The 23,262-nt window shown below is 43.5% G+C and overlaps 1 protein-coding gene across 1 annotated transcript in view; it reads right to left on the reverse strand.

Annotated features, from left to right (window-relative positions):
- The window catches only part of ADGRV1 (adhesion G protein-coupled receptor V1), a 681,209-nt gene that overhangs the window by 236,591 nt on the left and 421,356 nt on the right, over nucleotides 1–23,262 (reverse strand). Inside the window, exon 84 of the mRNA XM_075837359.1 lies at nucleotides 267–367. Within this exon, the coding sequence (XP_075693474.1) occupies nucleotides 267–367 (101 nt within the window). The remainder of the gene's footprint in view (nucleotides 1–266; nucleotides 368–23,262) is intronic.

Here is a 23,262-nt window from a genome sequence, read left to right on the forward strand (position 1 = left end):
CCAGCGTCACGTGATCGAAGCTGCGATTCGAAGAAATCAAGATCTTTCAAATGGCAAGTATATATAAGTTTGTTTAATGGATATTTATTATGTGTTAGAAAATAGTTTTTAGTGGAAAACCCCTTTAACTGCTGTTAATTATATAATTATAATAACACACATTTCAGCCTGTGTTAAAGATACAGTGCAATCCATGTCTAGATCATTGTTAGACTGGAGGACAACAACTATTATTTACTATAATAATAAATTATGTTGTATCTTACCTGTGTTCCTAAACAAGCCACCATCATGTGAGTGAGAAGCTTAGCTGCAAACATGGAAGATCTTGTGCAGAATAACTGGGAGAGGATGGCCAACAAAAACCCTGTAGATAAAAGAAAAAAATATCGGTGCCTGAAATGTGGTATTTATAAACAAGGCTCAATAGAATCTTGATCCTACTGTATATTTTATTGAATACTATATAGGAGGAATCCTTATTTAAAGGGATTATCCCATCAGGGCCATTTATAGCATAACCACATTATATGCCATAAATGTCAGATAGAACGTGGCCCCACCTAAACCTCATTCTACTTTTCTGTGTTGCCGCTGCCACTAGTGTTTTCCGACCATGTAAGTACAATACAGCATAACTCGATGAGCTATACTGCTTCCGTAACTGTCATTCACTTCATTAGGCGTTGCAGAATCAGCATACCTCAGCGAGTTACGCTGTTTTGTACTTACATGGTCGGAAATCAAAAGTGGCAGCGGCAACACAGAAAGGTAAAACAGATTCTGCAGTTTTTAGAAATATCCCACATGTGGTCCTAGTAGGGATGTCACGATACCAGAATTTAGACTTCGATACCGATACTTCGTTTAGTATTGCGATTTCGATACCAATTCGATACTTTGCCAACAGTAATAATAAAAAAAAAGTTCTTCCATTTTCTGATGTGAGGCACGAGGTGTGATGATGAATTTAACCTCCATGTGCCTCACATTAATAGTAATTAACCCCATCATGTTTCTCAGTCATAATGGGTTAATGTGTGAGGTACATGATGGGGTTAATTACTATTAATGTGAGGCCATGGCCGGCCTTAGCTATGTTCGACCAGTGCGGTCGCACAGGGCGCCAGCCGCCACATGGCAAGAGAGGCACCAGCGGGTGTGTGTATCCCCGCGCCGTTGCAACTACTAGCGGGGATACACACACTAACTGCAGTCACACCCGGGCGCTTCTTCACTTAGTGGCTACCGCTGTAGCAGCCATAGCGGCTGCTAGCGGTGACACCGGGGATGAGGGCGGTGGCGCCGCTAGCAGCTGCTGTGGCTGCTATAGCGGTAGCGACGGCACTATAGCAGAGCAGGGAAATATCTCCCTGCTCTGCTGTGTCTACTAGCGCCACTGTAGCTCCCTTCAGCTACAGCGGCGCTAGTAGATAGCAGAGCAGGGAGATACCTCCCTTGCTCTGCTATAGTGCCCCCCAGTAGATATAAACCCCCCCCCCTGTTCCAGGATAGCGCCACCGTAGCTCCCTGAAGGAGCGGAATCCCCGTGTGGCTGGGGATTCCGGTCCTGGAGCGCTGCTTGATGCCTCTGTCCATATATGGACAGTGACATCAGGGAAAACTCCTGAAGTGGAATCCCCGGTCACAGCATTGCAGAATCTATGATCGGGGCTTGCACTCCAGGAGAAGCCAATGACGTCATGGACACAGACGTCAGGAGCTTCTCCTGGAGTGGAATCGACGATCATAGCGTCTGCAACGCTGTGACCGGGGATTCCGCTTCAGGAGATTTCCCTGATGTCACTGTCCATATATGGACAGAGGCATCAAGCAGCGCTCCAGGACCGGAATCCCCGGCCACACAGTGATTCCGCTCCTTCAAGGAGCTACGGTAGCGCTATCTTTACTGGAAGGAGGGGGGTTGCTATCTACAGGGGGCTGTGGGCTGTGTGTCACTATCTACAAAGGACAACTGTGCAGGAGCACACAAAATACCCAGCTTACCCGGGTATCAAAAAAAAGTGTGGAAATAAACTAAGATATAACTTTTATTTAATCTAGCTAAAAGGATTAATCCTTTACTCAGACTAAATAAAAGTTATAACTTAGTTTATTTCTACACATTTATTTGATAGCTGGGAAAGCTGGATATTTTGTGTGCTCCTGCACAGTTGTCCATTTTTGAATGTCTATTGCCCGCCAGCTATCAGTCATTTCGTAGTCCTTGCACTACCTACAAGGGGACTGTGGGCAGTGTGGCACTTCCTACCAGGGGTCTGTGGGCTGTGTGGCACTACCAACCAGGGGGCTGTGGGCTGTGTGGCACTACCAACCAGTGGGCTGCGTGGCACTACCTACTAGGGCTGTGTGGCACTACCTACCAGGGGGCTGTGTGGCACTACCTACCAGGGGGCTGTGTGGCACTACCTACCAGGGGGCTGTGGGCTGTGTGGCTCTACCAACCAGGGGGCTGTGGACTGTGTGGCACTACCAACCAGTGGGCTGTGTGGCACTACCAACCAGGGAGCTGTGGGCTGTGTGGCACTACCAACCAGGGGGCTGTGGGGCACTACCAACCAGGGGGCTGTGGGCTGTGTGGCACTCCCTACCAGGGGTCTTTGCGGCACTCCCTACCAGGGGGCTGTGCGGCACTACCTACAGGGGGCTGTGCGGCACTACCTACAGGGGGCTTTGCGGCACTCCCTACAGGGGGCTGTGTGACGCTATCTACAAGGGGGCTGTGTGGCGCTATCTACAAGGGGGCTGTGTGGCACTATCTACAAGGGGGCTGTGTGGCGCTATCTACAAGGGGGCTGTGTGGCGTTACCTACAAGGGGGCTGTGTGACGCTACCCACAAGGGGGCTGTCTGGCGCTACCCACAAAGGGCTGTGTGGTGCTACCTACAAGGGGCTGTGTGGCGCTACCTACAAGGGGCTGTGTGGCGCTACCTACAGGGGGAATCTGTGAGTGGTGGGCTGATGGTCATTTTGCTGTGAGTGGGGGGTTGATGGTCATTTTTCTGTGAGTGGGGGGCTGATGGTCTTCAAGTGGTTTCCACCTCTGACCTCCAATTGAAATTAATAGGAGGCAGAAGATAAGTGCGGCACTCGTTTGGAGCTTTTTTTCCAACGTCTTTTGCATTCGCTTCAACAGCTCAAGAAAAAACACAAAACAAAGGTCACACAACGCTGTCAGTTGCTGAAGGAATTTTGAGGCAGATTTTTTTTGCCTTACAAAAAACGTGTGTGAACATGCCCTACGAGTGGAGTGCTTGTTCTTAGCCGTTTTCTGTCTTTCTCAAAACAATTTTTGGTAGGGGGGCCCTGAGGAAATGTTGTTTTTCCAGTGCTGCCTTGAGTCCGAAAAGGTTGGAAAACTCTGTACTAGGGTCCCGTCATGGAGCAGCTCAGTTCGTTATGGGAACGGGGCCTAGGTGAGTACAATTTTTGTTTTTGTTTAGGGGCACTGTCTACAAGGGGGAGGTGTGGGGGGCTGTATGGCACGATCTACAAAAAGGAGGTGGGGGATTATGGCACGGTCTACAGGGAGGCTATATGGCAAAATCTACAGGGGGGCATTATACTGTGTAGGGGTACTACAGGGGGCATAATACTGTGGGCACAATTAGAGGACAAAATACTGTGTCCTTGAAGGGGTTGGAATATATAATATTATTAAATATTATTATTATACTGTATGGGGGCACTAAAGGGGCATGATAATTATTTTATTGTGCATTTTTTTTAATAATGGGGTGGGGCGCCGAAAGATCATTTTGCACAGGGCGCCATCTATCCTGGAGGTTAAATTCACCACACCTCGTGCCCCACAATAAGTGAAAGAAAGCAGTTTTTATATTATTTTTTTACAGCGTACACATCATAAATGATGCAAAAAAATTGTTGTGCAGGTTATTATGGCCGTGCCCATACCGAATATGTGTATATTTTATGTATTGAGACTTATTTGAATGTTTATTGTGAAAAAGATGTATGTGTTTTTTTTTTTATTTAACATTACTTTATGTTTTTAATCTATTTTTTAAACTTGAATGTACTGGCATATATCAGATATATGCCAGTACATTAGCCGGTGTACTGATAGTACACAGGCAGTTGTTAGGACATACCTAAGTATGCCCTAACAACAGGAAATATGGTAGGACAGCCCTGGGGTCCGTCAATAGACCCTGGGCTGTCTGCCCATATATGGTATGTCCCTCAATTGCGTCACAGGAATTCCATGTGACTTGATCCAAGGGGCATCCCCCCTTCTCATTTTCCCCTGAATGCTGCAGTCAGCTGTGATCGCAGCATTCAGGGGAATGGCGGCGGAGATGAGAGATTTCTCTGATCTCCACCATTATAGAGCAGGACTGCGGCTGTGTAATACAGTCATTGCCCGTGACAGGAAGTGCGCGCGCAGTCAGCATGACGAGATGCGGCCGGCGCTTCACTAATGAGCGGCGGTTCAGGCACTGAGGACAGAACATGGGGGTGTTCTGCAGTGCGCCCGCCATGTTCTGTCTTCAGTGCCGCCGCTCATTAGTGCAGCGCCGGCCGCATCGCATCATCCTGACCCCGCGCACTTGTTATCAGGACTCGGAAGCGGGGCAATGACTGTATCACACAGCCGCAGCCCCGCTCTCATACATTCATGTGTTACAATATTGAGCTGTGCGGTCGCACTGCTAAGTATCGAAATACATGAAATAACGGTATCGAACCGTTTGGGGATGCACAGTATCGAAAGAGTATCGAAGTTTCGATGCATCATAAATCCCTAGGTCCTAGTATGGTAATGGACTGAAACACAGGCCTCAGAAGCAAAACAGCACTTAGTGGATTTTGGGGCCTCCTTTTTATTAAATGATATGTTAGGCACCATGTCAGGTTTGAAGAGGTCTTGTGGGGCCAAAACCGTGGAAACGGACACCATTTGGCAAACTACACCCCTCAAGGAAATTAAAGTGTGCTTTTTGACTCCACAGTTTTTTTGCGGAATTTGACGGTGAAAATTTTAATCCAATAAAACATAGAAATTATCAATTTTTACAAGGCATAATGGAGAAAAAGCACACCAGCATTTGAAAAGCAATTTCTCCTGATTGCAGCAATACCCCATATGTGATAATAAACTGCGGTTTGGACACAGGGTAGGGCTCAGAAGGGAAGGAGCAGCATTTGGCTTATGGAGCTCAAGTTTTGCTGGAATGGTTTTCGGTGCCTTGTCACATTTGAAAACCCCCGAGGGACCAAAACAGTGGAAATCCCCCAAAAGAGACCCCATTTGAGAAACTACAGACCTCAAGGAATTTATCAAGGTCAGCATTTTGATCCCAAAGGTTTTTTGCTGAATTTAGCGGAATTAGGCTGTGAAAATTAATATCTACGTTTTTTATAATAAAATGTAGTTTTAGCTCAGAATTTTCTATTTTCTCAATAAATAAAGGAGAAAAAAAACTCACCAACATTTGTAAAGCAAACTCTACTGAGCACGGCAATACCCCATATGTGGTAATAAACTGCTGTTTGGACAAATGGCAGAGCTTAGAAGGGAAGGAGCGCTAATTGGCTTTTGGAGCTCAAATTTGGCTTGATTGGTTTTTGGGTGTCATGTCGCATTTGCAAAGCCCCTGAGGGACCAAAACAGTGGACACCCCCCAAAAGTGACCCCATTTGGGAAACTACACCCCTTAAGGAATCTATCTAGGGGTTTAGTGAGCATTTAGACCCCACAGGTCTTTTGCTGAATTTATTAAAAGTTCCTGAAAATGAAAAATATTATTTTCATTTTCACAAGGGATAAAGTTGAAAGAGCACCCCAACATTTGTGAAGCAATTTCTCCCAAGTACGGCAATACCCCACATGTGGTCATAAACTGCTGTTTGGACACATGGCAGGGCTCAGAAAGGAAGGAGCGCTATTTGGCATTTTGCTGGATTGGTTTTTGGCCACCATGTCGCATTTGTTAAACCCCGGAGGTACCAAAGTACAGTGGAAGCCCCCAAGAAGTGACCCCATTTTGGAAACTACACCCCTCAGGGCATTTATCTTTACCTGGACATATGACAGGGCTCAGAAGTGAGCAGCAACATGTACATGTGAGGTCTATTTTGATGATTTTCACAGAATTGGCCCACAATTGCCGGGCTCTGAGATCAACTAGTAAAACAAACCCCCAAGTAATGACCCCTATTTTGGAAACTACATTTTGAAAGGCATTTTAAGGGGTGTAATGAGCATTTTGACCCCAAAGGTTTTGTTTTTTTCATTAGAAATGAATTAACCCTTTCAGGACTGAGCCATTTTTTGCTCTCTCATTTTCGTTTTTCACTCCCTGCCTTCCAAAAGGCCATAACTTTTTTATTTTTCCATCAATAGACTAGTGTGAGGGCTTATTTTTTTGCGGGAGGAGTTGTAGTTTCTATTGGCGCCCTTTAAAGTAACATATAATGTCCTGGGAAACTGAAAACAAAATTCTTTGCTGGCTGAAATTGGAAAAAAACTGATTCCTCAATTGTTTTTTGTGTTTCCTTTTTACGGCTTTCACCATGCGGTAAAAATGACAACTTAAAGAGGCTCTGTCACCAGATTCTCAAACCCCTATCTCCTATTGCATGTGATCGGTGCTGCAATGTAGATAACAGCAACGTTTTTGTTTTTTTTAAAACGTTCATTTTTGGCCAAGTTATGTGCTATTTTATATTTATGCAAATGAGCTTTGAAATGGACAACTGGGCGTTTTTTTTTCGTTATGTCCAACTGGGCGTGTATTGCGTTTTTAACTGGGCGTGTTTATGTGTATGACGCTGACCAATCAGTGACCAGTCAGCGTCATACACTCCTCAACATCTGACCGCTCCTCTCCTGAAATATTCTGTGCTGCTGTGAACTCTGCTCTTACCATTACGTAGCTCTCAGTCTGTTACCTCTCCTCCACTCCTGTCCTCAATAACACCTTCACATGATTGGCAAGTCACCACCCCGCACAAGATCCTACTGCACGGCTGACAGCCGTCAGCTGTATAGCTAACAACACGGTTGTGTTGGAAGCGCGCCCTGCTGTGTCTCACTTAGCAGCTGGGTGTGTTCCCCTCATCTAGCTGCTACGTTCTATCCTGACCGCCGGTGAATTCTCTGTGCGGTCTTTGCAGTGCTGCTACCCCGTTTACCTACGGGAGCAGAACACGGCTCCTGAAATACTCTGTGCTGCCTTAAACTCTGTGGACAGGTCAGGATCCTGTCCTAGAAGACTGAATTCAATGAAATGCTCAGCCCTTAGTCAGTCTTCTACTGCTTGTCTGTATGTTCATTACCCTGCACATAAACCAATCACGTTCTCCGAATATTCACAGCGCAACCAATCTGAAAGTTTACAGTGCTTGAGAATAAGTGACTGGGGCAGAAGAGGATGGAGGCGCAGCCTTATATAGTGGATCGAGCGGGTTCCCCAGCAGCATTTAAAAAAAAACAGGATCCTGACCTGTCCACAGAGTTTAAGGCAGCACAGAGTATTTCAGGAGCCGCGTTCTGCTCCCGTAGGTAAACGGGGTAGCAGCACTGCGAAGACCGCACGGAGAATTCACAGGCGGTCAAGATAGAACGTAGCAGCTAGATGAGGGGAACACACCCAGCTGCTAAGTGAGACACAGCAGGGTGCGCTTCCAACACAACCGTGCTGTTAGCTATACAGCTGACGGCTGTCAGCCGTGCAGTAGGATCTTGTGCGGGGTGGTGACTTGCCAATCATGTGAAGGTGTTGTGGAGGAGAGGTAACAGACTGAGAGCTACGTAATGGTAAGAGCAGAGTTCACAGCAGCACAGAATATTTCAGGAGAGGAGCATGCAGATGTTGAGGAGTGTATGATGCTGACGGGTCACTGATTGGTCAGCGTCATACACATAAACAAGCCCAGCTAAAAACACAATACACGCCCAGTTAGACATAACGAAAAAAAACGCCCAGTTGTCCATTTCAAAGCTCATTTGCATATATCTAAAATTGCTCATAACTTGGCCAAAAATGAACTTTTTAAAAAAAACAAAAAAACTTTGCTGTTATCTACATTGCAGCGCTGATCACATGCAATAGGAGATAGGGATTTGAGAATCTGGTGACAGAGCCTCTTTAACTTTATTCTGCGGCTCAATGAGATTATGGTGATACCAAATTTATATAGGTAGTCTTATATTGGACAACTTTTACAAATAAAAAACTATTTGCTAAAAAAAAATATTGTTTTGTTTCACCATATTGTGAGCCATAACTTTTTTTTTTTTGGTCGATTGAGCGGTCTGAGGGCTAATTTTAATTGTGGACATTTTTCGGTACATACAACTTTTTGATCACTTTTTATGAAATTTTTTTGAGAGCTAAGGTGACTAAAAAACAGCAATTTTGGCGTTTTACATTTTTTCTTTTTTACGGCGTTCACCATGTGAGTTAAACAATGGTATATTGTAATAGTTCCGACTTTTATTTATGCAGTGATACTAATTTTGTTTATTTTTTACATTACTTTAGAGGAAAAATGGGAAAAGTTTTTTTAAAATATTTACTTCAAATTATTTTGTTTCACTACTAATAACTTTATTTAACATCTTTTACACATTTTATTAGTCCCCCTAGGGGACTTGAACCATCGATCATTAGTTATTATATATAAATGTATTGCAGTATATTGTCATTTTTACAGTGTCCTGTAACAGCGCGATCGTTGTTCCTGTAATACACAGCTGACACCCGCAGCGTATGGAGAGGGCTCAGTGCGTGAGCCCACTCCATATATGACCCCCCGCACCACAACGTGCTATTACGTCATGGTGCGCGAAGGGGTTAATCCGTTAGTGACCGCCCCGTAGTGTTTTTACGTTGGTCACTAACGGGCCTTTTTCCGATGCAATAGACTTTTTACGTCGCTGCATCGGAATAAGTAAACAGAGCAGGGAGCTGTCAAATCTCCCTGCTCTCAGCTGCCAGAGGTAGCTGAGGGCATCCGTGCTCGAACGTGTGAGATCGATATTAGTATCGATCTCACCCGTTTAACCCTTCAGATGTGGTGCTTAATAGCGTGCACCGCATCTGAGTGGTTTTGGAGAGAGGGAGGGAGCTCCCTCTCATCTCACTGACACCCGGCGATAAGATCGCCGAGTGTCTGTGTCTCCGATGGCAGCCAGGGGCCTAAATAAGGCCCCCAGGTCTGCCTGTAGTGAATGCCTGCTAGATCATGCCTCTGGCATGACCTAGCAGATGCCTGTCCGTTTTACACGGACAGGCAGTAATACACTGTAATACAGAAGTATTGCAGTGTATTATAAATGCAATCGAATAATCGCATAGTGAAGTCCCCTAGTGGCACTAGTAAAAAAATAAGAAAAAAAGTTTAAGAAAAAAAGTGAAAAAAAAAAAGTGAAAAAAAAATGAAAAACCCACTTTTCCCCCTTACAAACTGCTTTATTATTAACAAACAAAATAAAGTAAAAAAGTTACACATATTTGGTATCGCCACGTCCGTAACGACCCCAACTATAAACTTATTACATCATTTAACTCGCATGGTGAACGTCGCAAAAAATAAAATAAAAAAAACATGCAAAAATTGCTGTTTTCTTTGAATCCAGCCTAATTCTATTTTTTTTTAAGTTTGATAAAAAGTGATCAAAAAGTCGCATCTACTCCAAAATGGTACCTATAAAAACTACAAGTCGTCCCGCAAAAAAAAAGCCCTCATACAACTGCATCGGCGAAAAAATAAAACGTTACGGATTTTCAAATATGGAGACACAAAAACAAATAATTTTGAAAAAAAAGTGTTTTCACTGTGTAAAAGTAGTAAAACATACAAAAACCATACAAATTTGGTATCGTTGTAATCGTAACAACCCGCTGAATAAAGTTTTTGTATGATTTATACCACACAGTAAACGGCGTAAATTTAGGACGCAAAAAAGTGTGGCAAAATTGCTGTTGTTTTTCTATTCCCCCCAAAAAAAAGTTAATAGAAGTTAATCAATAAATTCTATGTACCCCAAAATGGTGGTATTAAAAATTACAACTTGTCCCGCAAAAAACAAGACCTTATACAGCAATGTCGATGCAAAAATAAAAAGTGTATAGCTCTTTGAATGAGACGATGGAAAAACGTAAAAAATGGCTTGGTCATTAAGGTCTAAAATAGGCTGGTCATTAAGGGGTTAATACGCGGTGGATGGTGCAAAGTGAAAATTGCAATTTTCCACTGATATGCCATCTTAGTGCACAATATTTTATACCCAGTTTGTGCCACTGAAGGCAAATACCTCATAAAATTTTAAGCGGGTTCTCCCGGGTATGGCTATGCCATATATGTGGACGTATATTCTCACGATTACCCCAGCACTCACAAGAAAGCAAGAAAATATATTGCAAGTTGAATAGATTTATTTTTTCAAAAAGCCGTATATCATATACTATTTCATATGTAATCAGCGTAGTATTAATGTAGTGAAGAATGTAGTGAAGAATTGTATATGGACGTCTGCTAGACTAGCCAGTGACACTGGCTAGTCTGGCAGACGTCCACATACGATTCTAAACTACATTTTCAGCGACAGTGATAAAGGCCGTGGATTGGCCGAAACGTCATTATTAAGTTGCTTCAACTCATGTATTCATATAAAAACGCTGATTACATATTAAATAGTATATGATATACAGCTTTGTGAAAAAATAAATCTATTCAACTTGCAATATATTTTCTTGCTTTCTTGTGAGTGCTGGGGTAATCGTGACTATGTACATTGGGACTTAATCCCGACCCCTTTGCACAACACCGTCAACATAGGTGTGCATTCCATATACATTTTTTCTTTATATATTGATGTAGACTGCTGTTTGGGCACGCTGTATGCTTCAGAAGGGAGGGAGCGACATTTAGTTTTTGCAGCGCAGATTTTGCTTGGTAGTTGCTCTGTTTGGAGTATCGCTGGTATTTCAGTTTATAGTGTGGGGGCATATGTAATCTGTGCGGTGTACATCAGGGCATAATAAGAGGGTATAATAATGCGGTAAATAAATTATATTTTGCAGATATGTGGCCAGCGTCGCACTGATAAATGGTGCCCAATCTTATCCGCTTTTGGAACACTCTGCACATTTTGTGTCGCCAAATTCTGAGAGCCAGAACTTTTTTATTTTTTCTCCGCCGGAGCTGTTAGGGCTGTTTTGTTGCGGGACATTCTGTAGTTTTCATTGGTACCATTTTGGGGTACATGCAATTTTTTGATCACTTTTTAATTTTTTTACTTATAACTTTTATTTTTACACTTTTATACAACATTATTATTAGCTGTTTTTAACCTTTTTTTTGTCCCACTAAATGACTTGAAGACCTGCAGCACTGATCTCTGCTCGAATACATTACACTACCTGCGTAGTGCAATGTATTATAGCTGTCAGTGTCAAGCCTCCGGTTGCCATGCCAACCATCAGAACCACCCGTGATCGCATCATGGGAGGTGCCAATCTGCTACAAACACCTTAAATGCAGCGATCGCTATCGATCGATGCATTCGAGGGATTAATTCCTGAAATCGCCAGCGTTTCACAGCTGGCCGGCAACAGGGGAATGTCAGCTGTCGGTAACAACTGACCTCTCGGCTCTCGGACACTGTCTTGGTGCAGGAAGTAACTCCTCGCAAGGACTGACATTTGGGTGCTGGTGCGAGTAGTGGTTATAGGGAGTCTGTCACCAGAAATTGGCCTATAAAGGCAGGAGCACAGTAATATAGTGTAGCCTCACCTGAATATAATACTGTTTTACGTTTATTCTTTATATGCAAATTAGCTATTTGGAGCAACGAGGGCGTCACAGTCGGTGTGACACAATCGGCGTGTGCGCAGTAGAGCTCATTTGCATATAAAGAATAAACTTATATTTTTGCAATGCAGCGACACATCTGAAAAAGGAAAACAGATTATATTCAGGTGAGGCTACACTATCTTACTGTGCTGCTGCTTTTATAGGCCAATTTCTGGTGACAGGCTCCCTTTAAGCTCCCCCAAGTGGAGGCGGCAGGCATTCAGCATGTTATATTTTAACCCCTTCCCGACATCCGCCGTATATATACGGCGCACGCCGGGTGGGGGAATATAGAGCGGGCTCACGGGCTGAGACCGCTCCATAGAGCGAGTGTGTTGGCTGTGTGTTACAGCCGACACTTCCGGGTAACGAGCGGGATCCCGTTCGAGCGCGATCCTGCATGTTTAACCCGTTAAATGCCGCTTTCAATTGCGATCGCAGCACTTAACTTACTAAAAACAGGGGGGTGACTCCCTGTAATGTTCCAACGGCCCCCCCGCGGCGAGATCGGGGGGAGCCGTTGGTTGGCACGGCTGCCTGGAGGCCTGACGAAGTCCCCCAGGTCCGCCATCTTTGTAGGCAGGGCTTCATAGTAGACTGTCAGAATCGCGATATACTGCAATACATTAGTATTGCAGTATATTGTGTAAGCGATCTAACGATCGCTGGTTAAAGTCCCCCAGGGGGACAAGTAAAAAAAGGAAAAACAGTAAAATAAAGTTTTTTTTAACAAATAAAAAAAAATAAAAAAATTAAAAGCTAAAAAAAAAACCCTTTTCCCATTTTCCCTCAAGCACAATGTAAAAAAATTTAAAAGCTAACATAACTGGTATCGACGCGTCCGAAAAAGTCTGAACTATTACAATATATCATTATTTAGTCCGCACGGTGAACGCCGCAAAAAAATAAAAAATTAAAAACATCAGAATTGCTGTTTTTTGGTCCCTTCTCCCACAAAAAATATAATAAAAAGTGATCAAAAAGTCTCACGTACCCCAAAATGGTAACAATATAAACTGAAGCTCGCCCCGCAAAAAATAAGCCCTCACATGGCTAAATCGACAGAAAAATAAAAACGTTATGACTCTCAGAATGTGGCGACAAAACTCAAATTTTATTTTTAACAATCAGTTTTTTCCTTGTAAAAGTAGTAAAACAAAGAAAACTATATAAATTTGGTATCGCTGTAATCGTATTGACCCGCAGAATAAAGTTAATATGCCATTTTTACCATACGGTGAACGCCATAAAAACAAAACCACCCAAAAGTTGAGGAATCGCTGTTTTTTTCCTATTCTACCCCACATATATATTTTTTTCGTTTCCCACTACATTACACCGCATTCCAAATTATTATGCAAATGTTATTTTTCACTGATTTTCCTAAATAGTCGATGCAAATGACAGTCAGTATAATCTTCAAGCCACCAACCGTTGGAGTATAATGCAAATTTTATTGAACAAATCTCCTAATGATAACAGATTTTTTTTTTAGAAGTATTTGGACAGTTTGTGCTTGAATATCTTTGCAGGATGTCAGAATAACCTCCCAGAGCTTCTGTTTTGATGTGAACTGCCTCCCACCCTCATAGATATTTTGCTTGAGGATGCTCCAAAGGTTCTCAATAGGGTTGAGGTCAGGGGAACATGGGGGCCACACCATGAGTTTCTCTCCTTTTATGCCCATAGCAGCCAATGAAACAGAGGTATTCTTTGCAGCATAAGATGGTGTATTGTCATGCATGAAGATAATTTTGCTACGGAAGGCACGGTTCTTCTTTTTGTACCACGGAAGAAAGTGGTCAGTCATAAACTCTACGTAGTTTGCAGAGGTCATTTTCATACCGTCAGGGACCCTAAAGGGGCCTACCAGCTCTCTCCCCATGATTCCAGCCCAAAACATGACTCCGCCACCTCCTTGCTGACGTCGCAGCCTTGTTGGGACATGGTGGCCATTCACCAACAATCCACTACTCCATCCATCTGGACCATCCAGGGTTGCACAGCACTCATCAGTAGAGATGAGCGAACCGGGACAACCGAACCCGGTTTCGGTCCGAACTTCCGGTAAAGTTCGGTTCGCAGCGAATCCGAACTTCACCGGGTTCGGCCGAACCAGTTTTGACCGAACCCGGTCAAAAACATTATACAAATCGGCAGCCACTTATCTCTATCAATCACTGATAGAGAAAAGAGGCTGCTGATTAAAAATAAAATAAAAAGCATTTCATACGTACCCGGTCGTTGTCTTGTTGACGAGTCCCTCTTCTTCCTCCAGTCCGACCTTTTCTGACGCGGCAGCCTGTGATTGGCTGCAGAGGCCTCTGCAGCCTGTGATTGGCTGCAGAGGCCGCGGCAGCCTGTGATTGGCTGCAGCGCTCACAAGGCTGCATCGTCATCAAGGAATGTCGGGCCGGATGTCGAGAGGGACGCGTCACCAAGGCAACGGCCAGGAGACCGGACTGGAGGAAGCAGAAAGTTCTCGGTAAGTATGAACGTCTTTTTTTTTACAGGTACTGTGATCGGTAGTCACTGTCCAGGGTACTGAAACAGTTACTGCCGATCAGTTAACTCTTTCAGCACCCTGAACAGTGACTATTTAGTGTATGTGCACACACACTAATTACGTCCGTAAATGACGGACGTATTTCGGCCGCAAGTACCGGACCGAACACAGTGCAGGGAGCCGGGCTCCTAGCATCATACTTATGTACGATGCTAGGAGTCCCTGCCTCTCTGCAGGACAACTGTCCCGTACTGTAATCATGTTTTCAGTACGGGACAGTAGTTCCACGGAGAGGCAGGGACTCCTAGCATCGTACATAAATATGATGCTAGGAGCCCGGCTCCCTGCAGGGTGTTCGGTCCGGTACTTGCGGCCGAAATACGTCCGTCAATTACGGACGTAATTAGTGTGTGTGCACATACCCTTACTGACGTCACCTAGCAACGCTGCCGTAATGACGGGTGCACACATGTAGCCACCCGTCATTACGGGGCCTCATGCACACGACCATAAAAACACCCGTTATCACGGGTCGTAATTACGACCCGAAATAGCGGGCCCATAGACTTCTGTTAGCCACGGGTACCTTCCCGTTTTCTCACGGGAAGGTGCCCGTGCCGTTAAAAAGATAGAACATGTTCTATTTTTTTATTTTACGGGCCGTGCTCGTAATTACGACTCGTAACTACGAGCACGGCCGGCCGGCCACGGGCAGCCGGCCGCTTTTGCGAACCGTGCTGTCATTATAATTATAGCAGCACGGCCCGTAAAATAGAAAAATAGAACATGTTCTATTTTTTTAACGGCACGGGCACCTTCCCGTGAGAATACGGAAAGGTACCCGTGGGTAACAGAAGTCTATGAGCCCGTTATTGCGGGTCGTAATTACGACCCGCAATAACGGGTGTTTTTACGGTCGTGTGCATGATGGGAGCACGGCTCGGAAAAACGAACGGCTGCCCGTGCTCATCTCCTGAAATACTCTGTGCTGCCTTAAACTCTGTGGACAGGTCAGGATCCTGTTTCTTTTAAATGCTGCTAGGGAACCCGCTCGATCCACTATATAAGGCTACGCTACAGTGCAGCATTTAAAAGAAACAGGATCCTGACCTGTCCACAGAGTTTAAGGCAGCACAGAGTATTTCAGGAGATGAGCGTGCAGATTCAGTGCTGTTGTGAACTCTGCTCTTACCATTACGTAGCTCTCAGTCTGTTATCTCTCCTCCACTCCTGTCCTCAAGAACACCTTCACATGATTGCCAAGTCACCACGTAATGGTAAGAGCAGAGTTCACAGCAGCACAGAGTATTTCAGGAGATGAGCGTGCGGATCTTGTGCGTGGTGGTGACTTGCCAATCATGTGAACGTGTTATAGAGGACAGGAGTGGAGGAGATGTAACAGACTGAGCTACGTAATGGTAAGAACAAAGTTCACAGCAGCACAGAGTATTTCAGGAGAGGAGCGTGCAGATTCAGTGCTGCTGTGAACTCTGCTCTTACCATTACGTAGCTCAGTCTGTTACCTCTCCTCCACTCCTGTCCTCAATAACACCTTCACATGATTGGCAAGTCACCACCCCGCACAAGATCCGCACGCTCATCTCCTGAAATACTCTGTGCTGCTGTGAACTCTGCTCTTACCATTACGTGGTGACTTGCCAATCATGTGAAGGTGTTCTGGAGGACAGGAGTGGAGGAGAGGTAACAGACTGAGAGCTACGTAATGGTAAGAGCAGAGTTCGCAGCAGCACTGAATCTGCACGCTCATCTCCTGAAATACTCTGTGCTGCCTTAAACTCTATGGACAGGTCAGGATCCTGTTTCTTTTAAATGCTGCACTGTAGCGCAGCCTTATATAGTGGATCGAGCGGGTTCCCCAGCAGCATTTAAAAGAAACCGTGTTTGTGTATGTGTGTGTTTGTGTATATATGTGTGTTTGGGTATGTGACTTTGTCTGTTTTTGTTTTTATATGTGTGTGTGTATATATGGGTGTGTTTGTGTATATGTGTTTTGTGTATATGTTTGTGTATATATGGGTGTATTTGTGTATATGTTTGTGTGTAGATGTGTGTATATGTTTGTGTGTAGATGTTTGTGTGTGTTTTTGTATATGTGTATATGTGTGTATATGGGTGTGTGTTTGTGTGTATATATGGGTGTGTTTGTGTATATGTGTTTGTGTATATGTGTGTTTGGGTATGTGTGTTTTTGTTTGTATATGTGTTTGTGTATATGTGTTCGTGTATGTGTGTATAACTGTGTGTGTGTGTGTTTGGATATGTGTGAGTTCGTGTATATGTGTGTGTTTGTCTGTTTATGTGTGTGTGTATATCTTGTTGTGTTTGTGTATATATGTGTGTCTGTGTATGGTTGTTTGTTTGTGTGTGCGTGTATATATGTGTGTAGGAGAGTAGAAGTATTGGTATTGTTCACATTGATAACTGTTTTTTTATGTTGTTGCAGATTTTGATGTACCGATTGGACTACATCTACGATTCGTTGGACTACTGCGTAGATCTGCGTTTTTTCAAATTTTAATAAAATGGTTAACGAGGGTTTTGTTGGGGATTTCTTATTTCAATAAAAAAGAATTGTCTTTGTGTTTTTTTTTCAAACTTTATTAGTGCCTAGATAATGGCAGTTGGCTGATTGACAGCGTCCATTATTAAGGCGGTACTTAGTGTTAGCCGGTGCAGAGGCTAGCACTAACCACCCATTATTACCCCGGTACCCACCACCACCAGGGGTGCCGGGAAGAGCTTGGTACGATCCAGTACCCGACCATCTGTTGTGATGGTCGGGTACTGGGGCGGCCGTAGGCTGGTATTATGAGGCTGGGAAGGGCCAAAATCAGTGGACCTTCCCACCCTTGTAATGCTAGGCTGCTGCTGCTGTGTTGTATCGGGCTGGTTATAAAAATGGGGGGGACCCCCACGTCGTTTTTTTTTTGGAATTTAACAAATTTAGCAATAGACGGGTCCCCCACATTTTTAATAACCAGCCATATACAAGGCCGCAGCAGTCTGGCATTACATGGGTGGGAAGGGCCACTGGTTTAGTCCATTCCCAGGCTAATAACACTGTGTTGTATGTGGCTGGTTATGATAAATTGGGTGGAACCCCATGTCTTTTTAAAAAAAAAAATGTAAATAAATAAATAATTTAAAAAAATGACGTGGGGTCCCCCCCACTTTTATAACCAGCCAGATACAACACAGCAGCAGCAGCCTAGCATTACAAGGGTGGGAAGGTCCACTGTTTTTGGCCCTTCCCAGCCTCATAATACCAGCCTGCGGCCGCCCCAGAGCCCGACCATCACAACAGATGGTCGGGTACTGGATCGTACCTGGCTCTTCCCGGCACCCCTGGTGGTGGTGGGTACCGGGGTAATAATGGTGGTTAGTGTTAGCCTCTGCACCGGCTAACACTAAGCCTCGCATTAGTAATGGATGTTGTCACTCAGACAGCGGCCATTACTAAAGTGGTAATAATAAAATTTGAAAAGAAAAAGACAAAGATATAGATAAAATATTTTATTGAAATAAAGCACCCCCAACACAACCCTCATTAACCATTTTATTGTAGAAAAAAAACCGTCATCGAAGTAGTCCTCGAAACCGACGTAGTCCAAACACCAAACCTGTAAAAAAATAAAATAATGAAATAAAACATGTCGTAGGCTTAGATTCAGTTTAATGTGTGATACTGACTGTTATACCATGTATAGAAGCCTGCCGTGAAGTTGACTTAGATACAGGGCGCCAGCAGACAGTATCATACATGGCCATATATACATATATACAAATATACATACATATATACAAACATACATACATATATACAAGCATGCACATATATACATGCAAATATACATACATGCAAACATACACACATATATACATGCAAACTATCATACATACATGCATACACACACACACATGAAAACATACATACAAACAAACATGCAAAGATACATAATACATATATACAAGCATGCACAAATATACATGCAAACATAAATACATGCAAACATAATTACATACATGCACATATATATATAAACATACATGCAAACATACATGCAAAAATAAAAACATGCAAACATACATACATGCACATATATACATACATACATGACAACATACATACAAACATACATGACAACATACATACATGCAAACATACATACACACATGCAAACATATATACATGCAAATATACATACAAACATGCACATGTATACATACATGCCAACATACATGCAAACATACATGCACATATATACATACATACATGACAACATACATACATGCAAATATACATACATACACACATGCACATATATACATACATGCCAACATACATGCACATATATACATACATGACAACATACATACATACATACATACATACATGACAACATACATACATACATATATATATATATATATACACACATGCAAATATACATACAAACATGCATACATACATGCAAACATACATTCATGCAAACATACATGCAAACATACATACATACATACAAATATACATACACACATGCACATATATACATACATGACAACATACATACATACATGACAACATACATGCAAAAATACATACATGCAAACATACATACATACATGCAAATATACATACAAACATGCACATATATACATACATGCCAACATACATGCAAACATACATGCACAGATATACATACATACATACATGCCAACATACATACATGCCAAAAAATAATAATAATACGTTCATACTTACTTTCCTCCTGTCCGGCCTCCAGCGATGACGTTTCATTCATGTCGCCGCTGCAGCCTGTGATTGGCTGCAGAGGCGGTCACGTGGGATGAAGCGTCATCCTGACGTGCGTGACCGCCACTACAGCCTGTGATTGGCTGCAGCGGCGAAAGGGATGAAACGTCATCGCTGGAGGCCGGACAGGAGGAAAGTAAGTACGAACGTATAATTTTTATTTTTTTCTTACATTTAAATGGTATTTTCCGCGCGCCGAGCATGTACTGTGAAGGTTGCTGAAAGAGTTAGTGCAGCCCATTAACTCTATCAGCACCCTGGACAGTAGCATGCTCGGCGCACGTAAGTGACAGGTTCGGTCAGAACTAGTTCGGTCCGAACCGAACTTTTTTGTGAAATTCGGCGAACTAGCCGAACCGAACTTTTGATAAGTTCGCTCATCTCTACTCATCAGTAAACAACACGGTTTGAAAATTAGTCTTCATGTATTTCTGAGCCCACTGCAACCGTTTCTGCTTGTGAGCATTGTTTAGGGGTGGCCGAATAATAACTTTATGCACACTTGCAAACCTCTGGAGGATCCTACACCTTGAGGTTCGCGGGACTCCAGAGGCACCAGCGGCTTCAAATACCTGTTTGCTGCTTTGCAATGGCATTTTAGCAGCTGCTCTCCTAAACCTATTAATTTGTCTGGCAGAAACCTTCCTCATTATGCCTTTATCTGAACGAACCCGTCTGTACTCTGAATCAGCCACAAATCTTTTCACAGTACGATGATCACACTTAAGTTTTCTTGAAATATCCAATGTTTTCATACCTTGTCCAAGGTATTGCACTATTTCACGCTTTTCGGCAGCAGAGAGATCCTTTTTCTTTCCCATATTGCTTGAAACCTGTGGCCTGCTTAATAATGTGGAACGTCCTTCTTAAGTAATTTTCCTTTGATTGGGCACACCTGGCAAACTAATTATCACAGGTGTCTGAGATTGATTACAATGACCCAAAGAGCCCTAAGGCTGGGTTCACACGACCTATTTTCAGACGTAAACGAGGCGCATTATGCCTTGTTTTACGTCTGAAAATACGGCTCCAATACGTCGGCAAACATCTGCCCATTCATTTGAATGGGTTTGCCGACGTACTGTGCAGACAACCTGTAATTTACGCGTCGTCGTTTGACAGCTGTCAAAAAACGACACGTAAAATTACAGCCTCGTCAAAAGAAGTTCAGGACACTTCTTGGGACGTTTTTGGAGCCGTTCTCTCATAGACTTTATTGAAAACAGCTCCAAAAACGGCCGAATTAACGGCACGAAAACGCCGCGAAAACGGAGCGAAAAACGCCGCGAAAAACGTGAGTTGCTCAAAAAATGTCTGAAAATCAGGTGCTGTTTTCCCTCGAAAACAGCTTCGTATTTTCAGACGTTTTTGGCTCAGCGTGTGAACATACCCTAAGGGTATGTTCACACGACCTATTTTCAGACGTAAACGAGGCGTATTATGCCTCGTTTTACGTCTGAAAATAGGGCTACAATACGTCGGCAAACATCTGCCCATTCATTTGAATGGGTTTGCCGACGTACTGTGCAGACGACCAGTAATTTTACGCGTCGTCGTTTGACAGCTGTCAAACGACGACGCGTAAATTGACTGCCTCGGCAAAGAAGTGCAGGGCACTTCTTTGCAACGTAATTTGAACTCAATGAAGAGCAGCTCAAGATTTACGAGCGTCTCAGACGCCTCGCATAATACGAGGAGGAGCTTTTACGACTGAAACGAGGCAGCTGTTTTCTCCTGAAAACAGTCTGTCATTTCAGCCGTAAAAGCCAGCTAGCGTGTGCACATACCCTCAGACGGCAGGGAACCAATCACAGCGGTCCCTGGCCGGCGATTGCTGTGATTGTCAGACACCCCGCTGTAATGGCCAGGACCGGAGCTAGGCTCCGATTCGGCCGATAAACTCCTTAGATGCAGCGATCAAAGCGATCGCTACATCGAAGTGTCTTCTAGCTTGTCGGCAACCATGATGGCTGCCACGGGCGCGGGTGTCAGCTGTTTGTCACAGCTGACATCAAGCTCTACTAGGCTCCGATCCGGCCGAATAACCCCTTAGATCGCACCCTATAGTTGCTAATGGCAACCATCTGCACCAGCGGGTGTTCCGATGGTTGCTATGGCAACCGTAGACTAACAATCTCTTCCTAGTACGGAAGCCTATTAGGCCCCGCCAGGAGGCGAAGTCTAATAGGCTTGCTGTCAGTGAATAGCTGACAGCTGTAATACACTGCACTATGTAGGCAGTGCAGTGTATTAGAATAGCAATCAGGGCTTCATGCCTTAAAGTCTAGTGGGACAAAAAAAAAGTTAAAACAAGTTAATAAAAATGTTGTAAAAAAGTTAAAAAAAAATAAGTTCCATGTTAAAAAACACTAACAGCCTTTTTTTCCCATAATAAGTCTTTTATTATAGGAAAAAGCTGAAAACATGAAAAAAAGTACACATGTGGTATCCCCGCATTCATAATGACCCAAACGATACAAATATCACGCTATTTTACCCGCACGGTGAACACCGTAAAAAACTAAAATAAAAAACTATTCCAGAATCGCTGTTTGTTAGTCACTACCCCTCCCAAAACAGAATTAAAAAAAAGGGATCTAAAAGTTGCATGTACCCCAAAATTATACAATTAAAAACTGCAGCCCGTCCTGCAAAAAACAAGCCCTCCCACAGCTTCTCTGACAGAAAAATAAAAAAAGGCAGGGAGTTGAATCCAGCGATGGATTCAACTCCCTGCCTTGCCTGTCTTCATACATCGTGTGCCGACACGAGATTCCGTGCGATGTCCGCGACACACATGCCAAGTGTCAGGTGAGCTGGAGGATCTCTCCCATATCTTCTGAGAAAAATAAAAAAGTTATGGCTTTCAGAATATGGTGACACAAAAAATAAATAATTTGAAACAAAAGCGATTTTATTGTGCAGACGCTGCAGAACATAAGAAAAACTATATACATATGATATCGCCGTAATCATACCGACCCGCAGAATAAAGTAAAATTGTCCTTCATAGCACATGTCGAACGCCGTAAAAAAAAAGAATAAAAAAACATCAGAATTGCTGGTTTTTGGTCACCTTGTTTGCCAAAAAATGAAATAAAAAGTGATCAAAAAAAATCGCATGTACCCCAAAATGGTACCAATTAAATCTACAGATTGTCCCGCAACAAATAAGCCCTCACACAGCTCCAGTGGAAAAAAAATAAAGAAGTTCTGGCTGTCAGAATATGGCGATGCAAAATGTGCAGAGTGTCAAAGTGGATAATATTTGGCACCATTTATCAGTGCGACACCGGCCACATACCTATGAAATATTATTTATTTACCCCATTATTATACCCTTTTATTATGGCGTGATGTTCTCCGCACAGATTCCATATGCCCCCACATTATAAACTGAAATACCAGCAAAACCCCAAACAAAAAAACTACCAAGCAAAATCTGTGCTCCAAAAGCCAAATGGCTCTCCCTCCCTTCTGAGCCCTGCAGCATGCCCAAACAGCAGTTTATGTCCACATATATGGCATCGCCATACCTGGGAGAACCCGCTTAATAGTTTGAGGTATTTGTCTTCAGTGGCACGAACTGGGCACAACATATTGTGCACTAAAATGGCATATACCTGTGGAAATTTGCAATTTTCACTTTGCACCATCCACTGAGCATTCATTTCTAATAAAAAAAATCTGTGAGGTCAAAATGATCACTACACCCCTTAATAAAATGCCTTCAGGGGTGCAGTTTAAAAAATGTGGGTCACTACTTGGGGGTTTGGTTTACTATTTGACCTCAGAGCCCTGCCATTGTGGGCTAATGCTGCGAAAATCACCAAAATAGGCCTCACATGCACCTTTCACTCCTAAGCCCTGTCATATGTCCAGGCAAATGATAAATGCCTTGAGGGGTGTAGTTTACAAAATAGGGTCACTTCTCAGGGTTTTACACACTACTCTGGTATCCAAGGGAGCTCTGCAAATGCGACATGGCGCCCGTACACCAGTCCAGCAAAATCTGCGCTCTAAAAGCCAAATGGCGCTCCTTCCCGTTTGAGCTCTGCCATGCGCCCAAACAGCA

The sequence above is a fragment of the Rhinoderma darwinii genome, chromosome 1, assembly GCF_050947455.1.
Source record: "Rhinoderma darwinii isolate aRhiDar2 chromosome 1, aRhiDar2.hap1, whole genome shotgun sequence".
NCBI classification, from domain to species: domain Eukaryota; kingdom Metazoa; phylum Chordata; class Amphibia; order Anura; family Rhinodermatidae; genus Rhinoderma; species Rhinoderma darwinii.